This window comes from Dicentrarchus labrax, unplaced genomic scaffold (assembly GCF_905237075.1).
Source record: "Dicentrarchus labrax unplaced genomic scaffold, dlabrax2021, whole genome shotgun sequence".
Taxonomy (NCBI): domain Eukaryota; kingdom Metazoa; phylum Chordata; class Actinopteri; family Moronidae; genus Dicentrarchus; species Dicentrarchus labrax.
In genome coordinates this window covers 8,194,824-8,211,979 of record NW_026136719.1, presented here as the reverse complement: position 1 = coordinate 8,211,979, position 17,156 = coordinate 8,194,824, and the positions used below count along the sequence as shown (strand labels likewise).

General features: G+C 39.6%; 1 protein-coding gene across 22 annotated transcripts in view; it reads left to right on the top strand.

The window, feature by feature from the left end:
* The window catches only part of madd (MAP-kinase activating death domain), a 51,051-nt gene that overhangs the window by 13,366 nt on the left and 20,529 nt on the right, over positions 1–17,156 (top strand). For 8 of the 22 annotated variants that reach the window (XM_051378897.1, XM_051378887.1, XM_051378893.1 and 5 more), the window contains exons 5-21: positions 29–160; positions 287–400; positions 531–611; positions 2,773–2,829; positions 3,682–3,854; positions 3,990–4,225; positions 4,337–4,493; positions 4,605–4,708; positions 4,790–4,995; positions 5,294–5,547; positions 5,801–5,940; positions 7,258–7,359; positions 9,721–9,780; positions 14,955–15,063; positions 15,229–15,415; positions 15,972–16,122; positions 16,468–16,671. In XM_051378897.1, the coding sequence (XP_051234857.1) occupies positions 29–160; positions 287–400; positions 531–611; positions 2,773–2,829; positions 3,682–3,854; positions 3,990–4,225; positions 4,337–4,493; positions 4,605–4,708; positions 4,790–4,995; positions 5,294–5,547; positions 5,801–5,940; positions 7,258–7,359; positions 9,721–9,780; positions 14,955–15,063; positions 15,229–15,415; positions 15,972–16,122; positions 16,468–16,671 (2,467 nt within the window). The remainder of the gene's footprint in view (positions 1–28; positions 161–286; positions 401–530; positions 612–2,772; positions 2,830–3,681; positions 3,855–3,989; positions 4,226–4,336; positions 4,494–4,604; positions 4,709–4,789; positions 4,996–5,293; positions 5,548–5,800; positions 5,941–7,257; positions 7,360–9,720; positions 9,781–14,954; positions 15,064–15,228; positions 15,416–15,971; positions 16,123–16,467; positions 16,672–17,156) is intronic. The other 14 variants (XM_051378906.1, XM_051378908.1, XM_051378905.1 and 11 more) reach the window with 5 other exon arrangements.

Here is a 17,156-nt window from a genome sequence, read left to right as displayed (position 1 = left end):
ATGTTGTGTTTTTTATTTTTTTTCTCAGGTCATTCTTCAATCCAGAGATTACAATGCATTGTCTATGAGTGTCATGGCCTTTGTCGCCATGATCTACCCTCTGGAGTACATGTTTCCTGTCATCCCCTTACTGCCAACATGCATGGCCTCTGCCGAACAGGTAAAACTTGCCATTTGTTTTAAACACAACAATATTTTACCCAAACATGCAGGTTTTAAATGCAAATGCTGTTTGTTGTGGACATATCAAGTTGCGACTGACTGGCATATTTTCTCCTCCCCAAAGCTCCTTCTTGCCCCCACTCCCTACATTATAGGTGTACCAGCCAGCTTCTTCCTCTACAAAGCGGATTTCAAAATGCCAGATGATCTGTGGCTTGTGGACCTTGACAGCAGCAAGGTCAGCACATCAACGTGGTGTCTTAATGATGTTTCTATAACATCCAGATTAACTTGACGGATAAAATCTAATTCATCTTAGTTGAACACCTTTTTTTTTTTCATATCTAAATTTAAATTGTTGTCTGCAGGTTATAGCACCCACCAATGCAGAGATTCTACCACCTCTTCCAGAACCTGAAGCAGGCGAGCTTAAGAAACATCTGAAACAGGTACTGCATGCAATTTGTCTGGTTCCCTTTTACATTTTACATTTTACAAGTTTTTCTGAATCTGCTGCACTGTGAAAGCCAGTGCTCAGCCCAAAACCAGTGGGACTACTGACACATACAAACATTTCGCAGAGAAATTTCTGGAATCCAGGTGCTGCTCTGGAGCCCACCTTTGTTGTGTGTTCTTGTAACTTTTAGTTAAATGCAATCATATGAATGTAAAACTTCTCTTTCAGCAGTGTAAGGAGTAGGTGCTTCCTTCTTCAACAGAGTTGTATGTATTGTAGACGGGTGTGAGCGCATTTGAAATGGGTTTTGTAGTGCACTAACATGAACAAATGTTTTTCTTTTTTTCCTGTTTTCTTTGCATGCTCTAGCTCTTGGAGGTAAAATCAGACCCTAGGACCCTGCTACCTAAGCAAAACCTTTAGTAATGCTGGTAGTAACTAACTTGCCCCCCTAACCCAATTATCTAACATAACAGCAGAATCTGGTTCTGATTCATGGAAAAGCCTTGCAACACCATTAACATAGCACACAAAGGCCCTTCTTCGCAAATATGGAAACTGCTGATATGATCCCTGAGTGTGCTTATTACGTTCATCATGTCTCTACTTTCAGCCATCATTTGCAGTAAGAAGTTAATCACAGTCCTTTTATGTTTACCAGGTATAGTAAGGCTCACATATGGCATTATTATAATAATTATCTACATTTTTCTTCAGTATAAAATGAGATCAACATACTAACATGACCTAAAACATTAAAATGAAGTCAAATATTGCTTTTAATAAAAATAATGTAGGTGTTGCAGATGAATACTAAGGATTTTTTTTTCAGTCAAGCAAGCTCAAAGCTTCACAATCTATGAAGTAATTAAATGCACTAAAGCTGTTTTATGTTCCAAGTAGAACTTTTTATTTTACTGTCTCGTTGAATACAGCCAACTCAAACTTGACTCAAACTTGAACTTGCTTAATGGTTTTGATACTAATTAAAACAAACAGTTATTAGATTAAAATCCTTGCACACATACTCATTTTGTTTAATATGCCTTGAATCAGAACCGGTTCGTTAGCTCTGTGTGATTTTCAGCTCTCTCCCTGTGTGCGGATGTGTGACCGAGAGGCTGGTGTGTAGGAGTGTGCAAAGCCTCAGATTAGCAGTTGTGTATTTGGAGAGAAAAAAAACACAAAATACTGACATCTGTGAATGGAGAAAATGTCACTGAAGATGGTTGAACTGATTATCTGAAGACTGTGATGCCAAAGCAGAATGCTGCTGATGTGAGAGTCACTGAAAAATACTTGCACTTAACACTGGATAACTAAAATAAATTGGTCCCTAACAAGCGGCTAATTTATTTACAAAAAATGGTGCTTGTGTTATTTCTCCTTACCCGCCTTTTTTTTTTTTTTTTTAAAGAACAATAAGAACTCACAAGTAAGATTTTAAATTTAGCTACAGGTGCTTTATTGTGCAAGTATTTTATCTGTGTTTATGAAAAGATCTGCTGTGTTGTGTCTGTCATTGTCATCGGTCTCCATTGTGACCACTGGTTTGTCCCAGTTGGTCACCATGGATGGCCTTCATGTGTCTTTTAGTGGCTGGATTCTGTAGGTGAAGTCTGGTTTTTGGTCACATTATTGCTTTGTCTGTGTTTTTCACTGTCTTTCATGTTAGGCATAAAAAAACATCTCTTCTTTCCCCATATTCCTCTTTCTCCTCTGGTCTTGTTTCCTCAGAATTTCTGTCTTCACTCTCACTCAGTCTTGCAAATTCTCTCTCTATTAAACTCTACTGGCCGTCCATCACCTTGTCAAAACGAACACAAATGTATCTTTTCTTATCTCCTTTCTTCAGTAAATTATAAAATTGAAAATGATGAAGCGGCAAGACACCTCTTTCTCATTGCGAAAATAACATCAGCATATTTAGTTAGATCTATTTGAGTCACATTTGGGTGGTGTCAAAATATACTTTATTCACTGTCAGCTAAAATAGACAAATAGGGAAGTACTGTCGAAAGGAGGCAAAGAAAAGAAAGGGAAAGGGCCACGGTGGTGACCCTTCCGTCATGTGCTGTTCCAGTGTCAGTCACAAAGTTATCATCCCAGGCCTTCATGTGATTCTCCTCGCATCTCTCTTATCCCCTTCCTAGTGTCTGGTTAGGTTGACCGTGATCACCCAAAAGCAGATCTTCTCCTCTGAAAATAAGGTTACTCATTTCTCCTCCTGTGGAATGTGTAATGCCCCTGCACGGATATCTTCTCTCTCACATTATTTTGCTTGTCACTACTACTTGTCTCCTACTCTCCAAGACTTGAATAAAATGCATAACAGGGTCACAGAATGTTGCGGACCAGTTTTTGATACACTGCTTAGCTCTGGCTTGAGCATGACTGAATGTGCGTGCATCTATCTTGGCATCAGTGAGTGTTCTCGTAACCAAAACAAGATATGATGAGGCTAATCACCTTGACAAAGTTAACATTCATCCAGACCCAGCAACTAAATGTTCCATTATGCTAAGCTAAACATTGACACTTGAGTCTGCAGCAGTTCCCTCAAAGCAAACCATGCATAGTGACTTACTTCCCTTGTGCCCCTCCTCTCCAAAGTGACACACCCACCACAGGCATCAACATGCACAAAACTGATCCTTCAGCTGCTATTAATAATGAGAGTGAAATAAAATTGTGAACACTTTAAAGATGGGGGAAAACCTGGATTGGGAACCTATAGTTTATCACCTCTTACCTCCCTTTAGCACACTACTGAGCATGCTTGGTAGTAAGAAGGATCTATTTTTATCAGTTTTAGCAATCTGAATCATCCCATAAAATTTTTGCAAGATTTTGCAAGTACCCTTTCAAGCAGTCACTCTGGCCCTAATTGTTTCCCCTCTATAGAGAGGGCAAACATTTAGAAAAGGTCCCATTAAATATAGAAATTGATTTTAATAACTAAATGTTGATGCCAATCGTGGGAGTGGTCCATCACAGCGCTGTGTTTTTGTGTTCAGATCCACTGCTGTGTTTCTAATTTGTGTCACTGTCACTTGTTCTAGGCCTTGGCCAGTATGAGTTTGAACACCCAACCCATTCTGAACCTGGAGAAGTTCCAGGAAGGTCAGGAGATGCCCCTGCTCCCACCTGGGCGAGACAAAGCTTCGCCGTCCTCCACAGAGTTCAACCCTTTAATTTACGGCAATGACGTTGATTCTGTGGATGTAGCCACCAGGTAAGCCACCAGTGTCTCTTTTCATTGTCCATTGTTTTTACTCCACTATATATTGTACAGTCCTAATTATATTGTAAATATTTATTTTACAGATCAAAAGAAATATTAAGTTTAACTTATTGTTCTGCTTTACAGGGTCGCCATGGTACGGTTCTTCAACTCCCCCAATGTTCTCCAAGGGTTCCAGATGCACACTCGCACCTTGCGCCTCTTCCCCCGGCCTGTGGTGGCTTTCCAGTCAACTTCTTTTCTTGCATCCCGGCCACGACGCACTAGCTTTGCAGATAAACTTTCTCACACCCAGGCAGTGGAGTTCTATGGAGAGTGGGCTCTCAATCCTACCAACCTTGCCTTTCAGAGGATACATAACAGTAAGACTCATTTAAGATGAAAGTAATCTGTATCTCGTTCAGTTTGCATTACAGAAAATATGTTAAAGTAAGTGAAGTGTGTCTGATGGTGTCTGCACACTTCTGTTTCAGATGTGTTTGACCCCTCCCTAATTGGAGACAAGCCCAAGTGGTATGCTCACCAGCTACAGCCAGTGCTCTACCGAGTGTATGATGGAAGCTCCCAGCTGGTTGAAGCGATGGCCGGTCCCTTGGAGGATGAGGGCAATGAGTCTGACCCCACAGACAGGTAAGAAAGAACAAGATCCTTTGAAGCGTAACACTACAATTAAATCTGCTAGTATTTGCTTTAGGTCGTTTAAATAAGGCAGCTCTTGGTTATACGTTGTATTTGTTGCAGTGGTAGTGATAGTGAGGCATACGATGACTCCAGTTCGTCCTATTCCTCACTCGGCGACCTTGTGAGTGAGATGATCCAAGGTGACATCCAGGGAGATACACCAAGTAAGTTGTTTCATTACAAGATACGCATTGACCACATTCATGCCATTTTCTCTCTTGTAATATTTTACCTTGATGTCTTAGGCTTGGACCCGCCTACCCATGCTGCACTGGGAGATGCTAGTGAGGTTGAGTTTCAAGACTTTGAGGACTTTAGGGAACGTCATGGCTCGGAGGGTCCACCCAGTGGGGACGGTCCCACCGAACCCTCTGATGGCCAACCTCTTCGCTCGAGCTCCAGCACAACTGCAAGCTCAAGTCCCAGCACAGTCATCCAGGGAGTCAATCATGTGTGTGATCATTCCAAATTCACTCTCGGAAACGTCTTTTTTTTGTAGAAAGTAACTTCTCATATTTTGATGACTAATTTGGACGGGGCTTTTTATTATGTTCTTCTAGATAAAACTTTTAACATGAGCTGTAGACTTGTCAGTGTCATATTTATCAGAATAATGAATATGGCCAAACTAAAGCAGTGCAGAACTGATATAATCTGTATGTGAAATGTAAAATAAAGGAAAGGAGAGCAATATTTACACAAGGAGGAATTTTCTCAATTCCCATTAATCTGTGTGCTCATTTTTCCAGGAGCAAGGGGACGCACCTGAAATTGAAGCATCAGCAAGTGCCGCTTTACAGAACCCTGTCCCTGCATTGGGCAGTCAGCCATTCCTCAGACCTCCAGCTGATGCTGGCCTGGTGGACCCAACCAACAAAAAGCAAGAGTATGATAACCCATACTTTGAGCCTCAGTACGGCTTCCCCTCAGAGGATGACCCTGATGCAGAAGAGCAAGTGGAGTCATACACCCCTCGATTCAACCAGAACCTCAATGGCAACAAGTGTGTTAAACTTGTTCATCACTTGAATGACTACATTATCATCATTCAAATGGGCTCTATGACCAAACCATGCAATATTCTCTCAAAACCCAGCATGACAAATTAATTCTTCCATTCATGGTGGTCTTGAATCTTTGGTGGTGTGATGTTGTGATGTGGTGTGAATGCTTGAGAGTTTCCCATACAGTATGCATGTATTTTCCTGTTCCTGTGCCTGTGACACACGGTAATGTCTTTTGGTCATTCATTTTAGGTTACAGCGCCCCTTACGTCCTAGTAGCCTAAGGCTCCCAGGAGAGTCTGATGGGGAGGGAGACTCCCGCAACAGCTCACCAAACTCCACCATTTCCAACAGCAGCGGTGATGGATTTGGAGGACTCATGTCCTTTGCCAGTAAGAACATTTGAATTTCATTTGGTTGCTTTTCAGCTAAGTCCAGATTGTAAAACATGGAAAGTGGGCTGATTTATGTGGGTGATGATGAATTGGAGGGCCAAAACCAAAAGCACTTCAATTCACCCATTCTTAAAGACTTAACACCCAGTTTAAGCTTGATCACGCCCCCTCACAAATTCAAAAATGCATTAAAGTGCATATTATACAGTGAGCGTGGTTGCCTATAACCAGAGACTGAACATGATCTCTCCTTGTCATATTGTTTTCTGTTTTGTCTAGAGGACAGAATATACCTGATCTGAGGCCATTTCAATGAACACTATAGACTGGGTCTAGAATCAGTAGATGCATAAAAGTACATTTTATGATAATGTACTCTTTTATAATGTGAATTGTTTAAAATACAATGTGTAATGTGAAAGGGATCACTCGAAGAGTCTGTTTTTATTGTAGATGTGGCCATTTACATACTGTATTTACTATGCTTACTACTCTTCACATACTAAGCACTTTTCTGTAAATATGTATAATAATTAGTGCTGTCAAACGATTAAGATATTTAATCGCGATTAAACGTATTAATGTCATAGTTAACTCGCAATTAATCGCACATTTTTATCTATTCTAAATGTCCCTTGATTTCTTTTTGTCCCATTATTTTTCTTCTCATTTTAATGCTCTTATCAACATGGAAAAGTGGATCAGCTTGCTTTGTGCAAATGTTGTTTTTATTGAAAAATCATCCATTGTTGCCTGGCTTTGACAAGGGGGCGGAGAATTGGCATCAGCTGTGTACTTGGCCATCAAGTGGCATTTCAGACTGGACGTGCTGCGATGATAGCTCAGTTCACAAGGACAAAACACACAGATCACTTTGGTCTTGTCAATGGAACCATTTGGCAACTTTTTAAAAGTAAACTTTCCATTCAGAATATTATTGGCATCCATTTCGGCGTCTCGCGCTCGCCATCCACTCAAAACGTAACGTCTACTACTCTTAAACAAGTGTGTGCGGCGTGCCTGTTGTTTTGTTTCCGGTCTAGCTAGATCCGGTGTGTTGTTGTAGTTTGTCTAACGTAACTAGTTGTTGCAACAGCATGTTAAAAAAACTACAAAGTTAAACAAACGCTAAACTCTCGATAAAAAAATGTACGCCGTTAAAATGGGTTTGCATTAACGCCGTTAATAACGCGTTTAACTGACAGCACTAATAATAATAATGATATTTATTCACCCTTAGTTACCTTTGGCTTTGCTTGATCATTTAAACTGTATTTCTGTTGTCTGATTATATTATTATAACTCCCACTACAGGCAATCTTTACAAGAACCATGGCACCAGTTTCAGTCTGTCCAATCTTGCGCTTCCCAACAAGGCAGCGAGGGACAAAGCAACACCTTTCCCTAGTCTAAAAGGTAGGACAACACAGCTTACCTGACCACCTTTATATCCCTCATGCAATTGGTGTTTTTATTGTCTGTCCAAGTTGTTCTGTGTGGTTTCAAGAGTAATAAGTATCATTATAGAATCTCTTGTTTAGGACTAAATGTGCAGTAGGGTGAGTTGATGAAGTTAAAGAATAAGAGCTAATAAGAAAAGATTTCGTGCCATTATTGTCAACATTTTTCTGACCCACCTATTTAGTTGTTTTTTTTATCACTGGCTTCATGTTTTACGTCATTTAACTGTTTATTAAGAGATTTTGTAAATTATGTTTTATCATACTTTAGATTATTCACAAATTTGAATCCTTTCATTTAATACAATTCCTAACTCATCATGCTAATGGCCTGCATTTTTTATTTAGTATTTTTTAAACGTCAGTATCCTTATTCAATTAATTTATCGCTTGTCCTTCTCTGCCTTTTTGTTTTCTTTTTTTAAATTACTTTTTTGGGAATAAGAATATTTCAATTTTGATATTGAGGAGGAAATGGAGCAAGCAGGTTTGTAGAGCTGTTTTTATGGCCTGACTTTCTTCCCACTGGATTGCCAAACAAATATGGCACTATTTAAAAGGAGAATATTGAGGATGTATCAAACAAAGTTTTTCTCTCGAGAGTAATGGGAAAATCCAGACAAAAACAGACTTCCCATTTGTTGTTGCCGTGGTCATGCACAGTTTGTTCTTCATTTGCAGAGATGAGATCTCTTTTTTATTTTTCTACTATACCATTAGCTGATGGTGTAGAACGTGTTCACATTAAGCATGTTTTGAGTAGTTTATACGATACATTGGATCAAATGCACACCTGATTATCTTTTGGAAGCCGAGAAATAAGGCAGGTCTTTTTCCAATCAAGCAGAGAAAGATGAAGCAACTGCATGATTTATGGTTTTATGGGTATAAGGACTGCAGTTACACATGAGTGGAAACCTAAGCATAATAAAATGAATCAAACCGCCGTGGCAGCTGATTCTCATTTTCAGCTATTTATGAACTGTTATGAACACTAGAGAAGGTATATTATGCAGAGCCTAGACAAATCTGTCATGCTTTGCTAACATTACAGGGACTAAAATTGTACTTCAGGATGGAGTTATTAAACTTGCTAATAGTTTAGTTTTTTTTTTTTTTTTCAATTCTGTTTACGAATTCTGTTTAGGCTGGATTTTCACTTTAACTGAGAGAAAAAACAGGTGAAGCATGGTAATCTAACTCAATAGCTCCACTCCATGTGGAATAGCTGCCATAAAAAAAATTTCTGTTCCTTTGATTATGATGTGTTTTGTCTTTGTTGTTCAGATGACCCTGACAGCCCGGGTATGTTATGTCTGGTGTGATAGTTTGTTTTAGCCCCCTGACTAGGTATTTCTTTATCCTTGAAGTGACCTATACCTATCTTACACCCTGTTTCTCAGCATAGGACTAAGATAGAAGATACACCTTTAATGCCATTCGTGTATATCCATACCTTCCCCTCTGTTCCTTTGCCCTTCCGCTCTGTGTGACTGGTGAGAGTCTATTTGGTGCATTATGATGCACACTTTTTCCTCTGTGACTACAAACTGTTATTGGTGTGGCATCTGCACATCCTTATTACTACAAGAAGGATGCTCAGTCCTTTTTAACTGCATTTACCTAATTCATATAGTTACATTTATGTCTGTGGATGGTGTTCACAGAAAGATCTGTCCTCAGTGAATGGAAATTAGTTCCTTCCTCCTGATTCTGTGTGTTTTTGCCTTGCTTGCTTGTTTGGTGGCTCCCATTGTCGAGTGTTTCCTACCCTTTTATGAGGTCACTCACTATTTTAACAAAAACAGTGATGAAACTTTGTAGCTCACAGGTTTTCTACTGAAGAATTTTACTGTGTATCATGATTGTCTTTTGTGTTTTTGTGCTCCAAACAAGATGTCTACCTTACATCATGCATAAATTGCTAAGAAACAAATCCATCCATTGCTCTAGATATACATTTTCATTGTTGAACTGGACAGTTCAGCATTATTCACATGGTTCAAGCTGATAAATACAACAAAGTATGAGCTATACACAGCTCCTACTTGGTACTGTAAATGTTGAATGTGTTGCCAAACACATGGCATTAGTCATCTTATCAGACACTTTCAGGGTTGAAACCATCATCAATACATATTGTCTTTTTCTCTTTTCTGTCTGCACTTTTCTCTTTTACTTTTTTATTGTCTTTGTTTTGGCGCCATGTTGAGTGTGCATGTCTGTTATGGGTTGATGTTCAGACTGGTTGTGTCTGGGCCGGTGTCCCTCTCTCTGTCCACCTTTTCGCGGCACTAATTCTGGGTTTTGTGTGCAGTATTTGGGCTAAATTCTCTAATGGAGATAATTACAGAGGCCGGCCCGGGGAGCGGAGAAGGTGGGTTCTGCCCTTTTATCGAGTGAGCTGCATGCTTCTCCAAGCCAGTCAACTACATCTCCCAGCATCCCCTTCTGTCTATCCTCATTTCAGTCACCGTGTGTGTCATCAAAGATCCAGTGGAGCATTGAGTTTGTTGTCTTACCACGCCGCCATTCATAGTGACTGTTCCCCTTCCTCAGACTAACTGTTTCACCCCACAGTATGATTCATTTTATTTATTGAACTGTCCTTGTCAGAAGTGAGTTGTAAAGGACTTATGATGAAGTATACCTAGATCTAACATCAGGTAATCATAGGAAACAGTGAAACAATCCATTATGCAAACAAACACAGGGAAGCAAATGAAGCACAAGACAGGATGTTGGACAAACAGAATAAGAATAGAATTGACTAAGTTAGCATCCGTTGTTTGTCATTGTTTTCTTGTCGTTTTTGCTCCCACAGAGTACAATTGGGGTTGGGCCCAATCATGCTGTAATTGTGTTGTACACAATGAGCAGTGACTACAGTAAAATTATGCACATTTTGGTGAAAATCCCTATTTATCATCAGCGAACTTAATGCAGGCTTTTGCCAGGCGAGATACCGGTTGTCTAGATGGTTGTTTTATGTCATAAAGATACAACCTGGCAGATAAAATGAGAAGTTATTTAGATTACACACTCCGACTTCATATTCTGGGGCATGTGTTTCATAGCAGTTTTTGGGGGAGTTTGGGGAACTGAGGCTGTCACTGTTTGTCAGTTATCTCAAGAGGCTTTGGGTATGTGTTGGTATAATTACAACATTAGAAGAAATGTGCCTTCACATATATTTTGTGGTTAGTTGCTTGAAGTGAATTTTGTCTTTGGTGGTGGTTATTAACCCCAGAGGTGAAGCTAGATTGATTGCACATGCAAAATAACAAAGCACAGACAAGTCAGACAACAATGAAAGACATAATGCCACAACAGTAGTAACACTAACACACAAACACATATTCCATGAGGGCATTAATGGAGCTCAGGAGTCCGGCTAGCCACAGGATATTAATACAGTCAATCAATTGATAAATAAAAAGCTTACCATTAGTGATGCACTTAAAACAGGACCATTAATACAGGCAGAAAATAACAAAGGCAAATAAAATACTATAAAAGAAGACCTTACAAGTTATGTAGAAAACACAACCCCTTTCTCAGGAAACGTCATTCACACCTAAACCGGTCACTGTGTATATATGAGTATCAAAAACCCATCTGAGTAAACACACATCATGAAAACTAGTTATCCAGTCCTCGTCTGTGATAGCCAATCGTTTTGGGCTGCTGTCTTCTGGTAATGCAGAATCATGATGACATTACCATTATGAAATCTTAAATCAATTCATCATGTTGACTAGCCTTGATAGAAAGCTTACCTGCAGTTCACATGATAACAGTGAATTTACTGAATTGCAGGCTCATTTTCCCTGAAGGCTATCAGGTTTTTCTTTCTTTGTACTTGCAGGATTCCAATTAGGTTTGTTTTTTGGTGTAAATGGTTTCCTATCTGTCAAGGTTTCTCAGTTGTCTGTCTGCTACACATAATGTCTAGAAGAGACTTTTTATTATTGGTGGACCATCTGAAGGGGTATTTTGTGCCACAGCCTGGTATAGGTGGCAAAAGTACACACATTATTTACTCAAGTAAAGTACAGGTACTTATGATGTTGGGAAGGTGTGTAATGATGCTAAAAACTATATATTAATCAATAATTCCCCTCAAATTCATTCAAACCTAAGTAGTAAAAGTAAAAGGTATATGGGAAATAAATACTCCAAGTAATGTACAGGTACCTGTAAAAAACAACAAGTACAGTAACAAAGTATTTATACTTCTTTACTTTCCACCTCTGGCCAACGGCAATACTGGACTAAGAAGAGGAAATTACATACATGCACTTTTAATGGGATCAAAAATGTCTGAATAGCACATGTAATAACATGTAATGTTCTAGTCCCCCTAGATGATATATAGACTAGAATCCTTTAATTGTAAACTAGTATTACGTTTGTGATATTTCTCTCACAGTCTTTCTGTGATTGACTATGTCTAATTTGAGTCATGCTTTAGAGTGTCTGTTGACTGGATTTAGTCTTATGATTTTCGACCTGGCCATGTCAGTACAGGGTTAAAATCACACTGATGTTGATAGTAGAGTGACTCGTATGCTGGTGATCTGTTAGCTAAGTTGTTGTTTGCAAGCTGACCTGTTTGTGCAGTTAAGCTTTTGCTGGCTCAGTCTTGGGTTTCACATTGGCTTTGCTACAATCTCTCCCTTGTTACTTAGGTCAAAAAATCATTTGACCACTAAGGTCAAGGACCATTTAAAAAAGCTGCAGCCTCAAAGTATCCTCCATTGATATACCTCTGGGCTTTTTCTAGCCGCTGTAAAAGCCACAGTTAAAAGCTGAGATATGGCCAAGACCTGCATGCTGTCCAGCAAAACATATTGATGAAGGCCTCCAGCCACAGACTCCACTGGTGCTACTACTGTTTGTTTACCACAAACTTTTTCATGTAACCTGAGATATATCTGCCCATATCCATGGTGGACAAAATCCATAGGTCCCTAGTGCATAGTCTCTACCATCTTCCTACAGCAGTGTTTAATATACTCATCAAGGGCCTCTGGGTTTCAAGAGATGTTTCTATTGCAGTCATTTTGAGAATAAGTCATAAGCAGGTAAGCATTACTGTTTTTTAAACTAAAACATACTGAAACATTCTGCTTGTGTAGAGAATTGGTATCTGGAATAAAACCTAATTTCTTGTCCCCATGACACTCCAGCAACAATAATAAACAATAGATCCCCGCTGTCAAAAACTTGCAATAAAGCAGCCTTGTAATGACAGATGTTCCATCAGAGAAGCTTTCTGTCCTTGTAGGAGGGTGCTCCTCCCACATCCTTTCATGCTTAGAAACAGAATCAGCAAGTAACAAAATGGAGAAATTGTGAGCTCATCGCACATTTAGATTTGACTTTATTGTCTTTGTCTATTTCAGGACATACTCATGAGCACTCATTACAGTATAGATCTGTAGAGCTGTGGATTACTGTGCTTAGACCAACTGGATTTTTTTAGCCAGCTAATGACTGAATGAAAGTCGTGTGCTTGTATTTTATTTCAAGTGTTGTTGAGGATTTAATGTATTGCAGTTAAAGTAAAACTGTTGCCAGAGAATTGCTGAAGATAGATACTCTTAAACATGCTACATTTGTTAAAGATTTCTAAATGAAAGAAACACATTGTTATGATGGCTCGATGGCATGATTATCGTTATATATTTAAATGTTCACTTGAGCTGTGACTCAACCTAAGCCCAATTAGGCCTGACCATATGTGTTCCAGCATGGCTCTAATTTATCTCATAGCTTGATCTGGTTGGGTTTTATTTCATCTACAGTTGCTCCAATACCAGTATTGGAAATCCTTCCTGTATGTACATGTGTCTGTGCGCCAATCCGATACCATGTAAGGTAATAGCCCCAGAACGCTTCCCTGCCACTTCCCAGCAGTGTCCCATTTTTTTCCCCAGGATAGCAAAGTCATGACCTGCCCAACTCTGACTCTGACAAAGAGTTTAATCTGAGCCAGGCCATACAACAATGATAGTAATCATACAGGCTTCGTAGTATATACCGCACACACTAATGTTAGAATTGGGCCAAATTATCATTTGTTGTGCAGTCTGGACACCTGATTAATTGCCTGAACCATCAACTTTTTAACTGTTGGATGATTAGTGGAATAGTTAAAAACTGTAATAAACTTTATATATTACTGGAGTAGTATTTTACTAGATATGTGATATATCTGTAATATAAAACTTCCCTAGCCTTTGAACCAGACAAATACGTGAGCTCAGGTTTCATTTGATGGGTTACACGTGCAGATTAGTCTGCCGATGCTTGGTTAGAACTTAACTGCAGAAAAGACAATGCTGCCTTTCACTCTTTTTGTCAGCATTGATGAGGATGCGACCTGCTAATTTGAATTAACTTTACTGGAATTGCCAATGGACTAAACTGCCCGGGGCTTCAGTGTTTACATGTAGTGTGAGCACCATGTTGTTGCGAGTCAATGGAGCTGTTCAATGCGGGTCATAGAAGTTGTAAGTTGCAGAGAGGCTGATTAAAGCGTGTAGTGTGAGCTAAGGACACAGATGATAAAAATAACGCTTTAGATAGAATGAAAGTTTACATCAGAGGAATTTATTTTGTCCTGAGATGCTAGTTACAAGTTATAAAAGGCTTCTGCATCAAGATATGACAGTCATTAATGACCAGCCTCAATAAATACTGCAGTGGTTTGGACTCAAATGGATCCAGTGAAGTCTGGGTCAAGTCTCATATGTATTTGTTTGAGTCACTTAAGTAAGAACATAGACTTTCTGAAACGTTTTGCGAGTGTCCTTTAGTGATTATAATATAATGATAAAATGATTGACCCAACCCCCCCAAGTGGTTCACTTGCAGATGCCGATCAGCATCCCATTGCAGCAGTGTATTAAAATGAGTCAGCTTGTGACGTTGTAGTGTAGCTCATTTTTCTTGCCATCCACACATCCTTATACTTTCTTTCATGCATGATGTCACTGATGTAGTTGCTGTACACACTATCCTCCGTCTGACCTCCCATATCTATGCTAATGTGTGATGCCACCACCAAGAGCACTTTTTTTTTTTTTTTGTGTGTGTGTGTGTGTGTGTGTGTGTGTGTGTGTGTGTGTGTGTGTGTGTGTGTGTGTGTGTGTGTGTGTGTGTGTGTGTGTGTGGGCACCATGTCCCTGTTTGATTTGTCCTTCACCTCTCTTGTTGTAATAATAGACTCTAGCAGCTACAGTAATTCGTCTGTTCAGCAGTAGATAACCTTCACTAGATTCCAGGTGTGTGTGTTTGTCCTCTTCACATAGTGATGTGAACTGCTTTATTTTCTATTTGATGTGGTAGCTTAAAAAAAAGACTAGTTTCAAAGTTGTTTCCTGTCCTGGTTTACAGTTCCTGGTGAGAAAGTGCCTTTGTGTGTTCCCAGTCCACCTCTGCTGAGTGCTTTTCTGTCTAGTGACCTAGTAGTTTGCACTTTTTGTTATTTTGGTTATTTTTGCTCCGTGGTGTTCGGAAAACTGATTTTGGTTCTTCTTCCAGGCGCACGTGCACCTCGAGCACTTGTGGACCAGAAGTCTTCAGTAATCAAGCACAGTCCAACAGTGAAGAGAGAATCGCCCTCTCCTCAGGGTCGAGTCAACAACACAAGGTATTCAATTCTTATAAATGTACAACTTCTGTCTTCCAACATGAAAGACTACAGCATATTGTCATTACATGTGTTTTATTTCGGGATGCTACGGTGTGTGTAGTAAGTGTTGTGTAATTACTTGTATCTCGTGAATATGACTGAAACTGTGTTCCTTTGATTCAGTGAGAACCAACAGTTCTTGAAGGAAGTGGTGCAGAGTGTTCTGGATGGTCAGGGAGTCGGCTGGCTCAACATGAAGAAAGTGCGCCGCCTCTTGGAGAATGAGCAGCTCCGTGTCTTTGTGCTGAGTAAGCTGAACAGAGCCATCCAGTCGGAGGAAGATGCCAGACAGGAGATCATACGTGATGTGGTGAGATACTTGCCTTTCCCTTCTCCACTGTGAATTGATGTACAAAGAAAGGAAGCAGGAATAAAGGCACATTTAGACCACTGAAGTCTGCATAAATTAAATTATGCAGTTTAATTCTTTATTGTTGGTAGCATGGTGATTTGCAAATACTGTGTTTTTCTTCATTCAAGGTTTTTTGTCCAGCAAATTAAATTTTATTATGGCTGCAACTAATGAATTTTCTTTGTCGACTTTTCTGTTGATTAGTCTGATTTATCCTTAAGTCAGAAAATAGTGAAAAATGCCTGTTTATAATATTAGTTTAAGTCAGTTTAACTGTCCAAAATCCAAAGATATCCAGTTTACTGTCATGACACAAACCCATAAACCCATAAAGTGATGTTTTGCAGCTGTACGTTACTTGATGATTGACAACAAAGTCACATGAACTCACTGCAAGAAATTATTCTCAGATTAGTGAGACACCCTCTATCTTTAGACCATGGTACTTGTAGTTGTGCTTTTTTTATGTTCTGTTAAAATCATTATAAACCTTGTTACTGTGTTTTGTTTCCAGGAGGTGAGCAGAAAGGTGTACAAAGGCATGCTGGACATCTTGAAGTGCACAGTTTCCAGTCTGGAGCACTCTTACACTAATGCAGGGCTCGGAGGAATGGCCAGTGTCTTCAGTTTATTGGAAATAGCGCGCACACACTATCAAACCAAAGGTACGTGGAGCACAGAAATGTATACATTTAGTGCTGGATTGCCTGATTTATACAACGTAGATTATTTAAAAATGTGTCAGTTTATTATTTTAAGTCTTCCTGTGCATAACAGCAATGGGCTTGTGCTACTAACACTTGTCCATGTCTTTGCATTGTGTTTAAATTAAGCTTTAAGCAGCATGCTATGTTGACCGACTAAGACATTGTAATTGTAAAATTTAGATCCTATCAGTGTTTTTTCTTCTTTTTCTAATACTGTTAATCCTCTCCCAGTTTAAACCTTTACCTCTTTCTGTAATTTTGATGAACTCTGTCTTTGGCCCCTTAATTTTGGTAACTTGGTAGACCCAGAAAAACGCAAGCGAAGCCCCACAGACAGTGCTGGCAGCCCGGGGAGTAAAGAGAGTCCTACTGGTCGTATGGAGACTGCCAGACCTCAGGGCCTTCTGAATGTTCCTCATCTGCAGCTGCCGCACCACACAACGGGCAAAGGAGCCCGCCATTTTGATACCCGGAGTCTGAATGAGGAGAACTTTATTGCCTCGATTGGTGTGTACACCACTCCAGCCCCGGTTGCATGTGCACTGTGAGATCTCTTACCCCATCCCCTACAAGCTCATCAACCTTACTACCAGTCTCCCACCCCCCCTCCAACCGTCTCAAAGAAAGATCCCTTTACTTTTCCCAGGCAGATTCTTACAGGTGTTATAATATTCCACACACTTTGACCTGAAATACTGGTGATAATCACTGGAGTGAGCAATATCAACGTTTCAAAATATCTGTGCCTTTCAAACCCAATACTTTAGTATTGGTAAATTTGTGTCTGGTAATGACTTTTAAAAATAAAAAATGATTTAAAGAGAAAATCTAAATTAATAATTTGGCTCTGGTTAAAATATTCCCAATGCAGATCTGAAGTAGCCTTGAAAAGTGTCTGGAATATTTCCCTGTGTTCCAGGCTGGACTGCGTGTGTTTGTCTCCCCTTCCTTAAACATCTGTGCCCCTGTTTGCCTCCTCTCTGGAGATCTGT